This window comes from Euleptes europaea, chromosome 9, assembly GCF_029931775.1.
Source record: "Euleptes europaea isolate rEulEur1 chromosome 9, rEulEur1.hap1, whole genome shotgun sequence".
Lineage (NCBI taxonomy): Eukaryota > Metazoa > Chordata > Lepidosauria > Squamata > Sphaerodactylidae > Euleptes > Euleptes europaea.
In genome coordinates, this window is record NC_079320.1 from 41,730,782 (window position 1) to 41,744,868 (window position 14,087).

Consider the following 14,087-nt stretch of genomic DNA (forward strand, 5'->3'; position numbering starts at 1 on the left):
TATAGAGTCCATCCATCTCATATTAGGTCTTCCTCTTTTCCTGCTGCCCTCAACTTTTCCAAGTATTATTGTCTTTTCCAGTGACTCTTCTCATAATGTGACCAAAGTACAATAGCCTCGGTTTAGTCATTTTAGCTTCTAGAACCCACGGTATCCATAACACTCTCCTCCAACCCACATTTCCTTTCTTCCTGCCAGCTTTCTTCATTGTGCAACTTTCACACCCATGCGTAGTAATAGGGAATACTGTAGTATGAATTAACTTGATCTTGGTTGCCAGTGACACATCCTTGTCCACCTTACAGTTGGGTAATTCCCTAGTAGTCATTACTTTTGTCTTCTTGATGTTCAGCTGTAGTCCTGCTTTGGCACTTTCTGCCTTAACTTTCAGCAGTAGTTGTTTCAAGTCATCACTGTTTTCTGACAGTAATGTGGTATCATCGGCATATCTCAAATTATTAATATTCCTCCCCCCAATTTTCACTGCACCTTCATCTAAATCTAACTCAGCTTTCCTTATGATATGTTCTGCATACATACTGAAGAAATAGGGAGATAAAATACATCCTTGTCTGACACCTTTGCTAATTGGAAACCATTCTCTCTCCATATTCTGTCCTAACAATAGCCTATTGTCCAGAGTATAGGTTGCCCATCAAAACAATCAGATGCTGTGGAACACCCATTTACTTTAAAACCAGCCATAACTTTTAATAATCCACACAGTCAAAAGCTTTGCTGTAATCTGTGACACGTAAACTGATTTTCTTCTGAAATTCATATGCTCCAGGAACCAACATAAATTTGCAATATAATCTCCAGCGCCTCTTCCTTTTCTGAATCCAGCTTGAACATCAGGCATTTCTTATTCCATATATGGTAACAGTCTTTGTTCTAAGATTTTGAGCATCACTTTACTTGTGTGAGAAACTAATGCTATGGTCCAATAGTTTATAGAGCAGTGATGGCGAACCTTTTAGAGACCGAGTGCCCAAACTGCAACCCAAAACCCACTTATTTATCGCCAAGTGCCAATACGGCAATTTAACCTGAATCCTGAGGTTTTAGTTTAGAAAAAAACAACTCATACATTCACATATTTTGCATTAAAAGAAACAATAACAGAGCTTTCAATGATACAAACAACTTTTTATTGAAAGGTAAAAGTTTGCATTTGGCATGCATCTCTCCAGGACTCGTCCTCTGCTCAGCCACCAGACATTATTGTACATAAGTAAACAATTATACTGTGCCTGAACCTCCTCAAGAAGTGCTTGAAACTGTCGACAATTCAGAGCACGAGCCATGATGTAATTCACCATTTTTGTGACATTTTTGAGGACATCGTCAAATTTTTTGAACAATTAATGTGATTTTTGCTGTTGTGTGCATGCTGATAATTTGTCTACCCTTGGCTCATACTTTGTAAGTTTGAGAGCAACACATGCAGCACTCAGGTCATCTGTTAGCCTGTTTCTGGTGTCAGATTTGATATAATTCAAAGCTGAAAACAGCTGCTCACAAGCATAAGATGATCCAAACAAAGTAAGGAAAGCAATCCCAAGGGCTTTCATTGACTTAAAATTATTTGGCAGAGAATTCCACACTTTAAGGATTTCATTTTCAGAACTAACTGTGCTGTCCTTTGGCATCCCTTCTATCTTCTCAAGTGTTTCACGCAGGTCACAGAATTTATTTTTCCAGATAGAGCTTTCTTGAAATTCTATTAGCTCCATTTCCAGATTTTCTAAATCTAACCAGTGTAGGCAGGAAAGATCAAGTTCTTCAAATTTGGCTTTATCTGGAGAAGTAAGAAAACACAGGGTTGTCTTCATCTTACGGAACTGTAAAAATCTGTTACTAAAATTCACCTTTGCAGCTGCTACAATGCCAGAAAATTCCTTGTAGATTTCCTGATGGCTTGTACGATTGTCTGCAAATGTTTTAGAATTTTCTAAATGCTTTCTTAGATGGGCGGGGCCCCAGACAAACTGAAGATGGGCGGGGGCCCCGCAGCTCAGCCGAGAGGGGGGCGTGGCAAGGTGCTCGGCCACAGCCTCCCGGTCCAAACTGAAGACAGGCGGGGGCCCGACAAACAGCTGAGCTGCACCGCAACTCAGCTGAGAGAGAGGGAGGGCACCAGTGCACGCTTGGGGAGCCTGGCCTTGGGGAGAAGGAGCAGCGCCCTCAGCACCCTCGCCACGGCAACACGGCACAGCCCTAGCCAGACGCGATGGGTCCGCTCGTGCCCACAGAGAGGGCTCAGTGTGCCGGCTGCGGCACGCGTGCCATAGGTTCGCCAACATGGTGCTAGAGTCTTTGATGTCTCCATTTTTGGGAATTGGGATGTAAATTGACCATTTCCAGTCTGAGAGCCATCGTTTTGTTTTCCATATTTGTTGGCATATTCTTGTCAAGATTTTGATAGACTCTGTTTCTGTGGCTTGGAATAGCTCTATTGATATCCCATCTGCTCCTGGTGATTTGTTTCTCCCAGTTGCTCACAGTACAGCTTTCATTTCACTTTCTAAAGCTGTAGGTTCTTCTTCAAAAGCTTCTTCTTGGAAGGAATTTGCCATCCTTTCATCTCTTCTGTATAGTTCTTCACTATTGTTCCCAACTTTTATTTTGTCCTGCTCAGTTAATGTATTTCTATGTTGATCTTTCAGCATGCCTAACCGCGCTTTAAATTTCCCTTTGATTTCTTGGATCTTGTGAAACAGATTTCTTGTTCTTTCTTTTTTTGTTGTTCTCGTCTGTTTCTTTACACTGGTTATTATAATAGTTCTCTTTGTCTTCCATTGAAAGTACAATGTAATAGACTATGGCTGAGATCCAAAAGGCCATACAGGCAATGTATTGGAGCTTCTAAGAGGCTCTTTCTGAAAGCAGCCCTCCCTGCTGCCAGATAAGCGACACCCAAAACTTTGGAAGTTTGGGAGTAGTCCTTGACGGTGGCCTCTAATGTAGAATATGAAGTGGAAAATAATGGGGTTAGGCATGAATAACCAGAGAAGCCACTGGTGTATTCATGGAAGTGCTTGCATGCACCAAAGATCCAAGTCCTTGCATTTGATATCTGTTGCCAGTGTTATTTCAAAATATAGCAGTTTTAATATTCTGTAAAATATGTATAGCAACATATGAAGCTGCCTTATATTGAGTCCGATCATTGCTCCATCGAGTTCAAGATTGTCTACTCTGACTGGCAATGATCTTACGCTGTGCAAAGTCATTTCCAACATCTGCTGTATGAGATCTCTTAATTGGGGATGCTGAGGGTTGTACCAATTTCTGTGTTCAATATATGTGCTCTGCCACTGAGCCATACTGTCTCTTCAACAATGTAGCCTGCATTCCACAAGCCACAGCCTGGAGTTGCATAAAGCATGTTGGCCACGATTCAACTAAAACGTAGCACTTCTAAGAACCATTTATTTCTATGGCAGAATTATAGTGCAGTCACACTTTGCTAAGTCTATAGAGGTCAGTGAGATTAAAAGGATTTTACTCTGTTTAGGATTGCACTGTTAAACATATAGAGTTAAGCAATATGGGTTGTATCCTACCTCTGCTCAACTGAGAGGATCTTTCCTCATCTTACCCTTCCCCATCTGCCTTCCATGATCCTGTAAGGGGGTTGATGGGAGAAGGGAGCCCACATGGTCTGGGAGTGGCTACAGTAAGGAGATGAATTGTGTGAGATCTATCCTCCTCCCTATACTATCAGTGGAACAGCAGTAGGATTCAGGCCCCAATAATATTTACTCTTTCATATTGAAATGAATGGGAGTTGAAGGAACAACTTTGGCTAGATGCCACCTCATGCTTCATTTCATATATGTCAGAATAATTCAGATTTTTTTAATATAATGAGCTATTAAATGTATTTTTATAGCTAACCTATGAATAACAGAAATTCACCTGATCATTGGTGATAGAAGAAGATGGTCAGCTATTTCTTTATGCAGCAACTAATCGAGTACCCAGCTTGCTGGGGGTAAAGGAAAGATGACTGGGGAAGGCACTGGCAAACCACCCCGCAAACAAAGTCTGCCTAGGAAACGTCGGGATGTGACGTCACCCCATGGGTCAGGAATGACCCGGTGCTTGCACAGGGGACCTTTACCTTTTTTTAATCAATTCAGAGGCATAAAATTGTTTTGCAAGGGTAAAATACCACAGAGGCTACAATCCAGTCCAGGATTAAGCATTCTTGAGCTTATCAGTGGTTGCAATTCTGTATGCCCTAACTTGAAAGCTCACTTCATTAAAATCACTGAGACTGAACGTGAGTAAACAGGTTTGGGACTGGGCTGTCTGTGATGGATTGTGGCCAGAGTAAACATGGGAAGTGAAGTGTACCATTGTGAAAATAGTTTGTTTCCAGGCCATAGCTTTTCACTAAAATATTGCAGTTTCCCAGTGTCAAAAACACATACGCACAATAGTTTATCGCACTGTAGTTTCTGCTCATTTTCCGATCTTAGTTTCTCCTGTTATTTTGTATGTCTTTATTTATAGATTGTATAACAATATATAATCAGGATGCTGTCTCTGTCTGTTGAAAAATGCATTTATGCTATTCTGTTTTGGGGGTGCCTTTTGTTTATTGCACATTAGGTCTCTCGCCTCTTTTTTTGTGGTCTTTTCCTGCATTCTGTTGCTGGCGTTCGTATTGTCACAGTACATGAAATTGATGCTAAACACATAACTGCACTAATCTGTGTGGTGAACATAAATAATGAAAGAAAGATGTTTGGTTATTTTCTATTTTTGTTTTTTGAAATAATAAAAAGCTTTGCACTGTGGGCCCCCATGCAAACAAACGATGCTTTCAGGCAGTGAGATTGGAGGCAGCTTATTACCTACTACAGTATGCTAGCAATGATGAACAGACCACCATCGTTGTGACAAGTGATGTAGCTGCCTCCAGGGTAAAACAAAGGCTTACATATTATACAAGCAATTTAACTGTTTTCTAAACATATTGCCAAGACAGTGGGAGTTGGCACTGCGTTTTAGGACTTGGATACTTGGGTTTGAAGTGACTGCTGATTATAGACCTTTTTTATTTGCCTTCTGCACACAAGCAACCTAGTAATCCAGCAAAGAATTCTTTGCAGCACTTAAACTTGTCTTCATGGCTTCCCAAAGATTACACTCACAAATCACTCCATAAAAGCCAAGGAAGGAGGCTTGTGTACCGATAGCTTCACAAAACAATTGTCCTATTCCAACTCTGAAGGACTCCCCTTTCCCCAATCCAAATGAAATGTTTTATAATCCTTTTTTGTGATGTAGTCAGAAAAGGAAGAAAGGAAGGAAGAAAGGAGCCGGGTAAAGATTACCAAAATAAAGAAAGAAACTTTTGGGGGTTCCCTCTTAAACACAATAAAGAACATAATTAACTTCACAATTCTTTGTGTTTTTCATTTGACTGCAGGGTGGAGATGAAAGAGGGCTGTTAAGCCTGGCATTCCATCCCAATTACAAAAAAAATGGAAAGCTCTATGCGTCTTATACCACCAACCAAGAGCGATGGGCTATTGGGCCTCATGACCATATTCTTAGGGTTGTGGAATACACAGTGTCCAGGTATGATCATTATGTACAATTTCTGCAATGATTTGCACTGCATAGTTATCAAACACATACTTTGTTTGTTGAGTATCATCCCAAGTCCCAAACCTCAAATGTTGCCTTCCTTCTTTTCCATGTCTTGCTTTTAAACAAGGGTCCTCCTGGTTGAGATGATGCCTTAAGAAAGCACCAATGATAAATTTAGAGACCAACAGTATATGACGTTTGGCCTTCTGTACAATTTTTTTTTTTAATTCTCATCAAATAATTTCTTAATGGTGCATATTTGTCTGAATGGTGCACAATCGTATATGTATGGTACAAAATTTTGGCTCTTGGAAGAGACATACTGCCACTTCTGTAATTAAAAAGGTTGCCTCTTGGCTAACAAACTGGAACACATTCAGAGGATGGTTGGCCATTATTGTCTTGCTCTATAAAATCATGACATTTGGACAACAGAAATAGTTTCAAGTGTTATGGTAGTTGCTGAAGGTTGTACTAGCCCACAAGCTTTTTCTCGTTTGCCTTTGCTGGAGAAATAGAGTGTTGGCCCCAAACTGAATTTGCAACCTTACTGCATGTGATTGATTACTGATATCTCTCAGGCTGCTTCAGCCTGTTATGGTTGTCCTAGGCAGCTTCGTCTCTTTAATGAGACCATTCTGGCAAATGGTTCAGTGATGTTTCTCTCTATCTCTTAGTGCCTGTTTATGTCATCCCCGTACAACTGTGGTAATATCAAGGAGGAAACCAGAGGTGCATTCAGAATGCAATAAAGTACCACAAAACCTTGTCATAAGACATCTGGTACTACAGGGAAGGCAAGGGAACAATATAAAGCTCACATAGGTCTTTTTTTGTCTGTTACAGTGCCCTGAGAAAACATTATCTTCCAGCACAAATGAATGGCAACTAGCATAGGCTACATTTTTTTACTTAACATAGTATGACCCAGTACTTTTTGTAGCAACAGCTTCTCAAGGACCTTCCATTCCTTTCATTGTGGGACAAAGATAAAATGTATTACACATCATTTGAGCAGAAATATGTTACTGGGATTAATTGTGATTTTTTAATGTGTATGTATGTTGCAGAAAAAATCCACACCAAGTTGATATGAGAACAGCAAGAGTTTTCCTAGAAGTAGCAGAGCTACACAGAAAACACCTTGGAGGACAACTGTTGTTCGGCCCTGATGGATTTTTATACATATTCCTTGGTGATGGGATGATCACTATTGATGATATGGAGGAGATGGATGGTTTAAGGTACAAAAATACCAGTAGTTTTAATTTTCTCCTTTTTTCCTTAGAAAATAATTGAAGTTTTAGCATTCATTTGGTCAATAACAAATCAATATGCTAATTTATAAAAAGAACCAAACCCTATTTGGTATATTTATCCCATTCACATCCTACTAATCTCACAGAATGAGTTAGAGCCAATCTACATGTGGTTCTAGACTTCTATGACAGGAACTTCAGACATATTAACTGACCCAAATTAGGTGAGGAGTCCAATATGAATTGGTCCTATGGTAGTAGGGAAAGGTGGTCAACCTTCATTTTTTGGGGGTGGGGGGACGGGTAGGCCTCCTGGGCTGCTCTAAGCCTCAATAGGTAAAGAAGACTGGTACTTATGATGTGTCATGAAAAAAGATCTAGACCACATTCTGATAGTCTGAAAAAGTTTCTGTTAAATGCATTTTTATTAATACAATTGTTATATTGGTAACTTCCCGTTACAGTTACCCAGAAGCTACCCTTCAGCAGAAATATTTGTTTTTAAACAAGTAATTCGAGAAAATGTGTTGTGTAATTAAAAGTGCATGCATTCCTTCTGTTAAGGACCAGGATAAAACAGAGGTCCATTGGCGCCTTAAAGACTCACAATCTTTATTCCAGCATGCGGTTTTGTGAGTGAAAGCTCATTTCCTCAGATAAAATAATTTCCTCCTATTTATTAGGAAAGTTACAGAAGGGGAGGGGAAAGGGAGTAGTTGGGGCACAGTAGTATTGAGGGGGGCTGTAGGTGGGGTCTGGAGGTCTCACAGAATTACAACTGGGCTCCAGGCTACAGAGATGAGTTCCTCAGGAGAAAATACCTGCTTTGGAGGGTGGACTGGATGGCATTATACCCAAACCCTGACATCTCCAAGTTCTACCCCCAAATGTCCAGGAAGTTTCCAATCCAGAGTAGGAAACCCTACGGCAGAAAGAGGCTCAAGCTAGAATACATGTTGTTAGTCTTTAAGGTGCCACTGGATGTGTGTTTTATTTTGCCACAACAAACTAACATAGCTACCACTCTGGAATTATCTTAGGACCAAAACAGACAAGAGGCCAAAGGTCCAAGCATAGGACCTTGCAATTTTTTAAAAGCTGATTAGCAGTTTGAGGTTGTGAAGTTTATGAGAAGGGCTGTGCAGTGAGAGAGTATTCAACCACTTCCTCCCATGGCTCTTTCACAATTTCAAATGCCCCATGCAAAGCCTCAATTCACTGTATACGCTCTAGCACTTGTGTCTGTGTTGCCCTCCATGCAACATGATTTGAAGCTTTGGATGGATGTTTTAAATTGTAAAAGAGGCGTGGGAGAAAAGAGTTGAACACCCTTAAACACCCATTGACCCTTCCCCTATCTTCAAATCAGCTGCCAAGGCCTGTTAACTGGCTTTTAAAAAGATCATAATCATGGATCTTTTTCCTCCCATCTGGCTTGGTCCTTAAACTAATCAAAATCACAGCAATCTGAGTCCCAATGTGCCATCTCCCTATTCATCTCGTAAATTCAGCACTCCTTTATTTGGTATAGAAGGAAGTACTGAATTACACGTAACAGAAATTTCCCCTCTTCTGAGTGATTCTCTACAGTTCTCTACGCTGCCAAGTTATCAATTGTTTTTAAAATCAACTGTGTTATCCTCCAACTTTCTCAGTGATTTTACAGGTTCTGTGTTGCGCCTAGATGTAGACACTGATTTCTGCAATGTGCCTTACTCCATACCGCAAAGCAACCCACACTTTAACAGCACCAATCAGCCTCCTGAAATTTTTGCTCATGGACTCCACAATCCAGGCAGGTAAGGATATTGCTTTCCTTTTTCAGCATGAGCAGACTAGCCAGGCTCTTCACACACATCTAAATACCTAGTAGGAACAGAAGCCCTTATTTGTTTAGTACATTTTATCCCAGTGTTCCTGGGAACAAACTACTTATTATACCCACATGCTTGTGGCAGAGCTCCAGCTCTATTGCCTTGCCATGTTTATGAAAGAAAGGATGCTTGTAGGGCAGAAGAGCACAAGGCAGGGTGTGCAGAGGACACCCTTTGCCCTTCCACTGGTTCTCTGCCGTGCACTCCTTTCCTTGCCCAAGCCACTTTCCCACCCAATTTAAAAACATGTGCCTCTCAGTTACACTAAGCCACAGCGTAAGCATATTACATTTGCTGTTTATAAATGTAGACATTGAAGATTAGCTGAATAATTTACACAGAACCACAAACTAGGAGTACTTATCACAGTTTCCCTGCCTACATCAGTAACATTAAACAGGGGCCAGGAAGGAATTCACAACATGACAACATTGTGTCACATCTTACATATTCTTACTATGCGGGGTGGTATTCCCTTGGCTCTCAGAAACAACGCTTTCTGTAGAGCATCCCGGTACTGTGAGAATATAATTCGCTGCATTTTTTTTAACAGAGTGTATTTGAATGGGTTTTGAATATATTTGAATGAGCCCTGTTGTTGGACCTCCAGAGGAACTGGTTGGCCACTGTGTGAGACAGGATCCTGGACTAGATGGACCACTGGTCTGATCCAGCAGGGCTCTTCTTATGTTCTTACATTCTTAAATCAATTGCATTACCTATGCTGTCACTTTATCTCAACTGATATGTCCAGATTCCTACAGCATTCAGTAAACCATAAACAAATGCATATTGTCCTGTACTGCTGTATCAGTGACTTGGGACAAAAAAGCCTTGTTTCACAGTTGTACTGTACAGAATTAAATGTAATGAATAACAAAAGATTAGCTGTTTTATACATTCTAACATATTGTTGTGTGCTGTGTACAGGTGTGCTGTGGATCGTCACCCAACTGATACGAATGTTAATTTAACAATACTTTGTTCAGACTCCAATGGAAAGAATCGGTCCTCAGCTAGGATCTTACAGATAATAAAGGGGAAAGATTATGGTATGTTCTGTATCACACACAATTGCACATATTCCCTTCAAAAAACATACAGAATAGAATTAAACAGGCAGGTTTATTTTAATATTGTGTATATTTTATAGGCTATCGCCGATTAAAGATATTGTAGTCAATTTGGTGCATTAATCTTAATTAGTTCATTAAATCTGCTTAAATTTGGATATGAATAAAAAGGGCTGGATCCAATTGTTCTCCTTAAAGAAAGTGTCCGTAGCACCGAAAGTGGGTGTCATCCATATTCTGATAACACCCAGCTAATAAGCCTCCAGTTGCTCCCACACCTGCTTTAGGCCAATGCCTCACACTTCTGTGGTCAAGTATGAACAAGATGACATTGGATCCCAGTAAGAGAAAAAGAAAGAGAAAAAGAAAACCAAGAATCACACAAAATCTATGCTGCTAGTGTTCTATTGATCAGTAATTTCTCTGGCCTTTAAACAGGATAACGTCCTACAGTATCATACCCAGTTGTCCCAGGTCCTAGTCCTACACTGTAACCACTACATCACACCAGCTCTTATGTTTAGGTCATCATGCATGTCTAATATTTCACTGAGCATAGATACATAGCCAAGCCTATTAACACCTACTTGCACACATAGATTCTGATACAGTTGTGTATAGTCCACAAGGATCTTGTTGACCATGAGTAGTTCTTCAGAATTTCATTTTGGAGAAAGATTCTAGTCCTATAGTTTTATAAACAAATATGCAAAATATTACAGGATCGGCCACATGCCCTTAAGTCTCATTTAAACCAATGGGCATATTTAATGTGTGCATTTTATAAAAGCCGAACCAAAGAGTTATGTGGTTTGAAACTGATTTATTATGCCACAGTTGCAATGGAATTCTGACTGCATCCAGAGTAGATCACACAAACCAATGCTGTGGTGTAAAATGACCAAATGATCACACAAAGCAATACTGTGGTGTAAAAAATCCAATTATTCTAAGCTGGCTGTATCTAGCCCATGGTCATTCAGAGATCTTATCTCCTTTGAAGTCTGATGTTTTAGGTGTAATGTGAGAAAAACATACAATAAAGAAGCTGTGATTTTATCCTTTGCTATTATGTTAGTTTTAAAATGTCTGGAAGACATGAAATAGCGTTTTATCTAATGCTATGTTAGTTCCTTTTTAGAAAGTGAGCCTTCACTATTAGAATTCAAGCCATTCAGTAGTGGACCCTTGGTTGGGGGATTCGTATACAGAGGCTGCCAGTCTGAAAGACTTTATGGAAGTTATGTGTTTGCAGACCGCAATGGGTAAGTTTCTTAAAATCAATATAGTGAACCAAAAGTGTGTGTGTGTGTTAAGTGCCGTCAAGTCGCTTCCGACTCATGGCGACCCAAAAGTACAGAGCATGTACTGTTGTAAGATTTATATTCATAGTAAATCACTTACATTTTATATAGATTAGTAATCAGATTTCTATCCGCTTAACATTTGAAGTAGTCCAATATAGAATTCAAAGATTCCAGAACAATAAAACAGATACTACTTCTGAGGCAACACTTTAGTATCTAACAGCAGACCAAGGCGACGTTTCAGAGATCACGTCTAGAGGACTTTGGATTTGTGTTTCCAGATAGGAACCTAGGATTCATGCACACATACCTATCCAACAACACAATTATTTGATGCCCAGAGGTGTTTCAAAAGCAGCTTGTGACATGCCCCATTTGTCTGTTGTTCCCGAAAAAAGCCTCACAAACAAAAAAGTAGAAGCTTTTCGGCGCTCTAAAAGTAACTGTCTGAATTATGGCCCCAACACTATTATCTGGGTTAATCAAGCTATTATTATGACAGTACATTTAGTATTTCTCAAGAATGTTTAAATCCAATAAAGAGATTAAGAAAGGGTTAAAAGGCTGGAGCAAACAAACAGAGTTAACAGAAACAAAAATATTGTATCATTTTTAATAAAGATATTTTTATGTAAAAACTTATAGTGGTTATCCAAATGCCATTGAAGGTGGCGCTGAAGCTGTAGAGGTGTTTGATGTTTACTAAAAAGTAGGACTCAATAAGTTACATTGCTCTTATGTGTGTGAAGTGCCGTCAAGTTGCAGCCGACTTATGGCGACCCCTTTTTGGTTTTGGTGGCAAGAGACTAACAGAGGTGGTTTGCCAGTGCCTTCCTCTGCATAGCAACTCTGGTATTCCTTGGTGGTCTCCCATCCAAATACTAACCAGGGCTGACCCAGCTTAGCTTCTGAGATCTGACGAGATCAGGCTAGCCTGGGCCATCCAGGACAGGGCACATTGCTCTTACTTCCAAGTAAATAGGCATAGAATTGCAACCCTGTGGTGCTATCCTAAGCAAAATCACAGCATTCTAAGGCCCATTGACTTAAAAATGTGTGACTGCTTAAGATTGCACCGCGAGTCCTAAATGACTCCCAAGTAAGTCTTTTAATAGGAATGAAATCCTGCATACGCCCCTTTAATGTAATAGAAACTCTGCCTCCGAGATCCATCTTTGCACTATTTTATATAATGTATCATTTGAATTATTGTTTTATAACTCCAATTTCAAAGGGTTAATGTTAGCCCAAATTTGAAAAGGATTCCAGTTGGGGGGTGGGGTCTTCATCTTAATTCCAGCAGTTTATTGCCTTAAAGCAAAACTAACACTGTGTAACTGTCTGTCTTTTGTATATGTGATTACAGAAACTTTTTAACACTTCAACAGAGTCTCATTACCAAACAGTGGCAAGAGAAACCATTATGCCTTGGCAACAGTGGTTCATGTAGAGGTTTCTTTTCAGGACATATCTTGGGATTTGGCGAAGATGAATTAGGTGAGATAGGGGAAAAATTCTTTGTATGTGACTGTATTGTTAATGGGATCTTGACCACGATCATCCCAGTGATATTCAGAAGTGGGAATGTTGGTGGCAGCATATCTGCACAACAGTTGCTTTTCTTTTGTTTCTGTTTCTTTAACAAAATTACTAGTAAAGTATTCCTAAGCATTGTTCTACTTACATCTAGTCGCTGTCTCCATTATTACTTAAAATGCATTATGAATAGCATTATATACCATGATTGCTTACACATTCTGTGCTAAGGCTTTTAGTAACAATGGGTTGGATCCAGCCGGCTTTTTCATTCAATCTCACATAATTCCCCTTCTTACTACAATTCCTATTGCACATGGCTTTTGTACATGCCGATCTCATGATCCCTGCATAACCTTCTTTGGCAGTGAAAGGGGACTCCTTTTTCCTTTTTTACCAGTCAAAAAAGCTGAGTAGATCAAACCTATATATTTACATAAAAGTAGAACAAATCAGGTGTTGAGACGAAGAACAAAATGTACCTTTAGAAGTGATCTTCATACTTGGACCAGAAAGACCTAGATGCAGTTTCCTGCTCATACATGAATCTTCTGAGTTTCCTTGGGCAAGTTACTCAGCTTCTATTCCCCGTTATTGAAATAAAATACAAATCATAGTTGTTGTGAAAATGAGCGAGATAATTATTATGATGTACATGCCCCTGTTAAGAGGCCCATGAAAAGGATACATTACAACATTGTCACATAAACCATAAAGTACTTTACAATGCAATCCTGAACAGAATTAGATCCTTTTAAATCTATTGCCTTCAAGTGGACTTAGAAAGTTGCCAGCTCTGTTTAGAATCACACATTTGTGTATACCAATATTGATTTATGGTATGATTTTGTCTGACAGGTGAAGTTTACATCTTAGGAAGCAGTAAAAGCATGACACAGTCTCACAATGGAAAACTGTATAAAATAATTGACCCCAAAAGGTAAGAAATACTGTACAGAAATAAAGTGCAGTCTTTAAGCTATCATTCTGATTTCCAGGTATGACAGAGGAAAGAATAATTTAGATTCTGACTCTTCACCCCTTTTTTGGAAACAAGCTGCAGTGGAATCAGAAGGATTCTGGAGTTGTACCTACTCATAGCTAAACTGAGAAATGTGATTTGTAGTGTGTTTCAAGTATAGCCCACCATCTGCCTCAGTAGCGATCTATTGTGGTGAAGAAGAACCTTGCCACTTTTGTGCTGGGGCAGTTGTACATAGGATTGATTTACTTCTTCACTGGGCATTTGGCTTGGCTTGGCTACTGATGGGAAGTGGGGGGGGTTCCTGCTTCCATGCAGCATTGGGGTGCTTTTGTGCACCTTCTGGCTTTTCCCTGGCTTTCCTGAGATCGATCCTAAACAACCTGTCAAGAAAGATTGCAGCAAAGCCAGGGTGACTGCCCTGTGAACAGGGAAGTCCTGATCTT

General features: G+C 39.8%; 1 protein-coding gene across 1 annotated transcript in view; it reads left to right on the plus strand.

The window, feature by feature from the left end:
- HHIP (hedgehog interacting protein) overlaps positions 1-14,087 on the plus strand; it is a 106,945-nt gene that overhangs the window by 78,200 nt on the left and 14,658 nt on the right. The window contains exons 5-11 of the mRNA XM_056855354.1: positions 5,447-5,598; positions 6,681-6,854; positions 8,525-8,668; positions 9,674-9,795; positions 10,958-11,081; positions 12,490-12,620; positions 13,518-13,599. Of these exons, the coding sequence (XP_056711332.1) occupies positions 5,447-5,598; positions 6,681-6,854; positions 8,525-8,668; positions 9,674-9,795; positions 10,958-11,081; positions 12,490-12,620; positions 13,518-13,599 (929 nt within the window). The remainder of the gene's footprint in view (positions 1-5,446; positions 5,599-6,680; positions 6,855-8,524; positions 8,669-9,673; positions 9,796-10,957; positions 11,082-12,489; positions 12,621-13,517; positions 13,600-14,087) is intronic.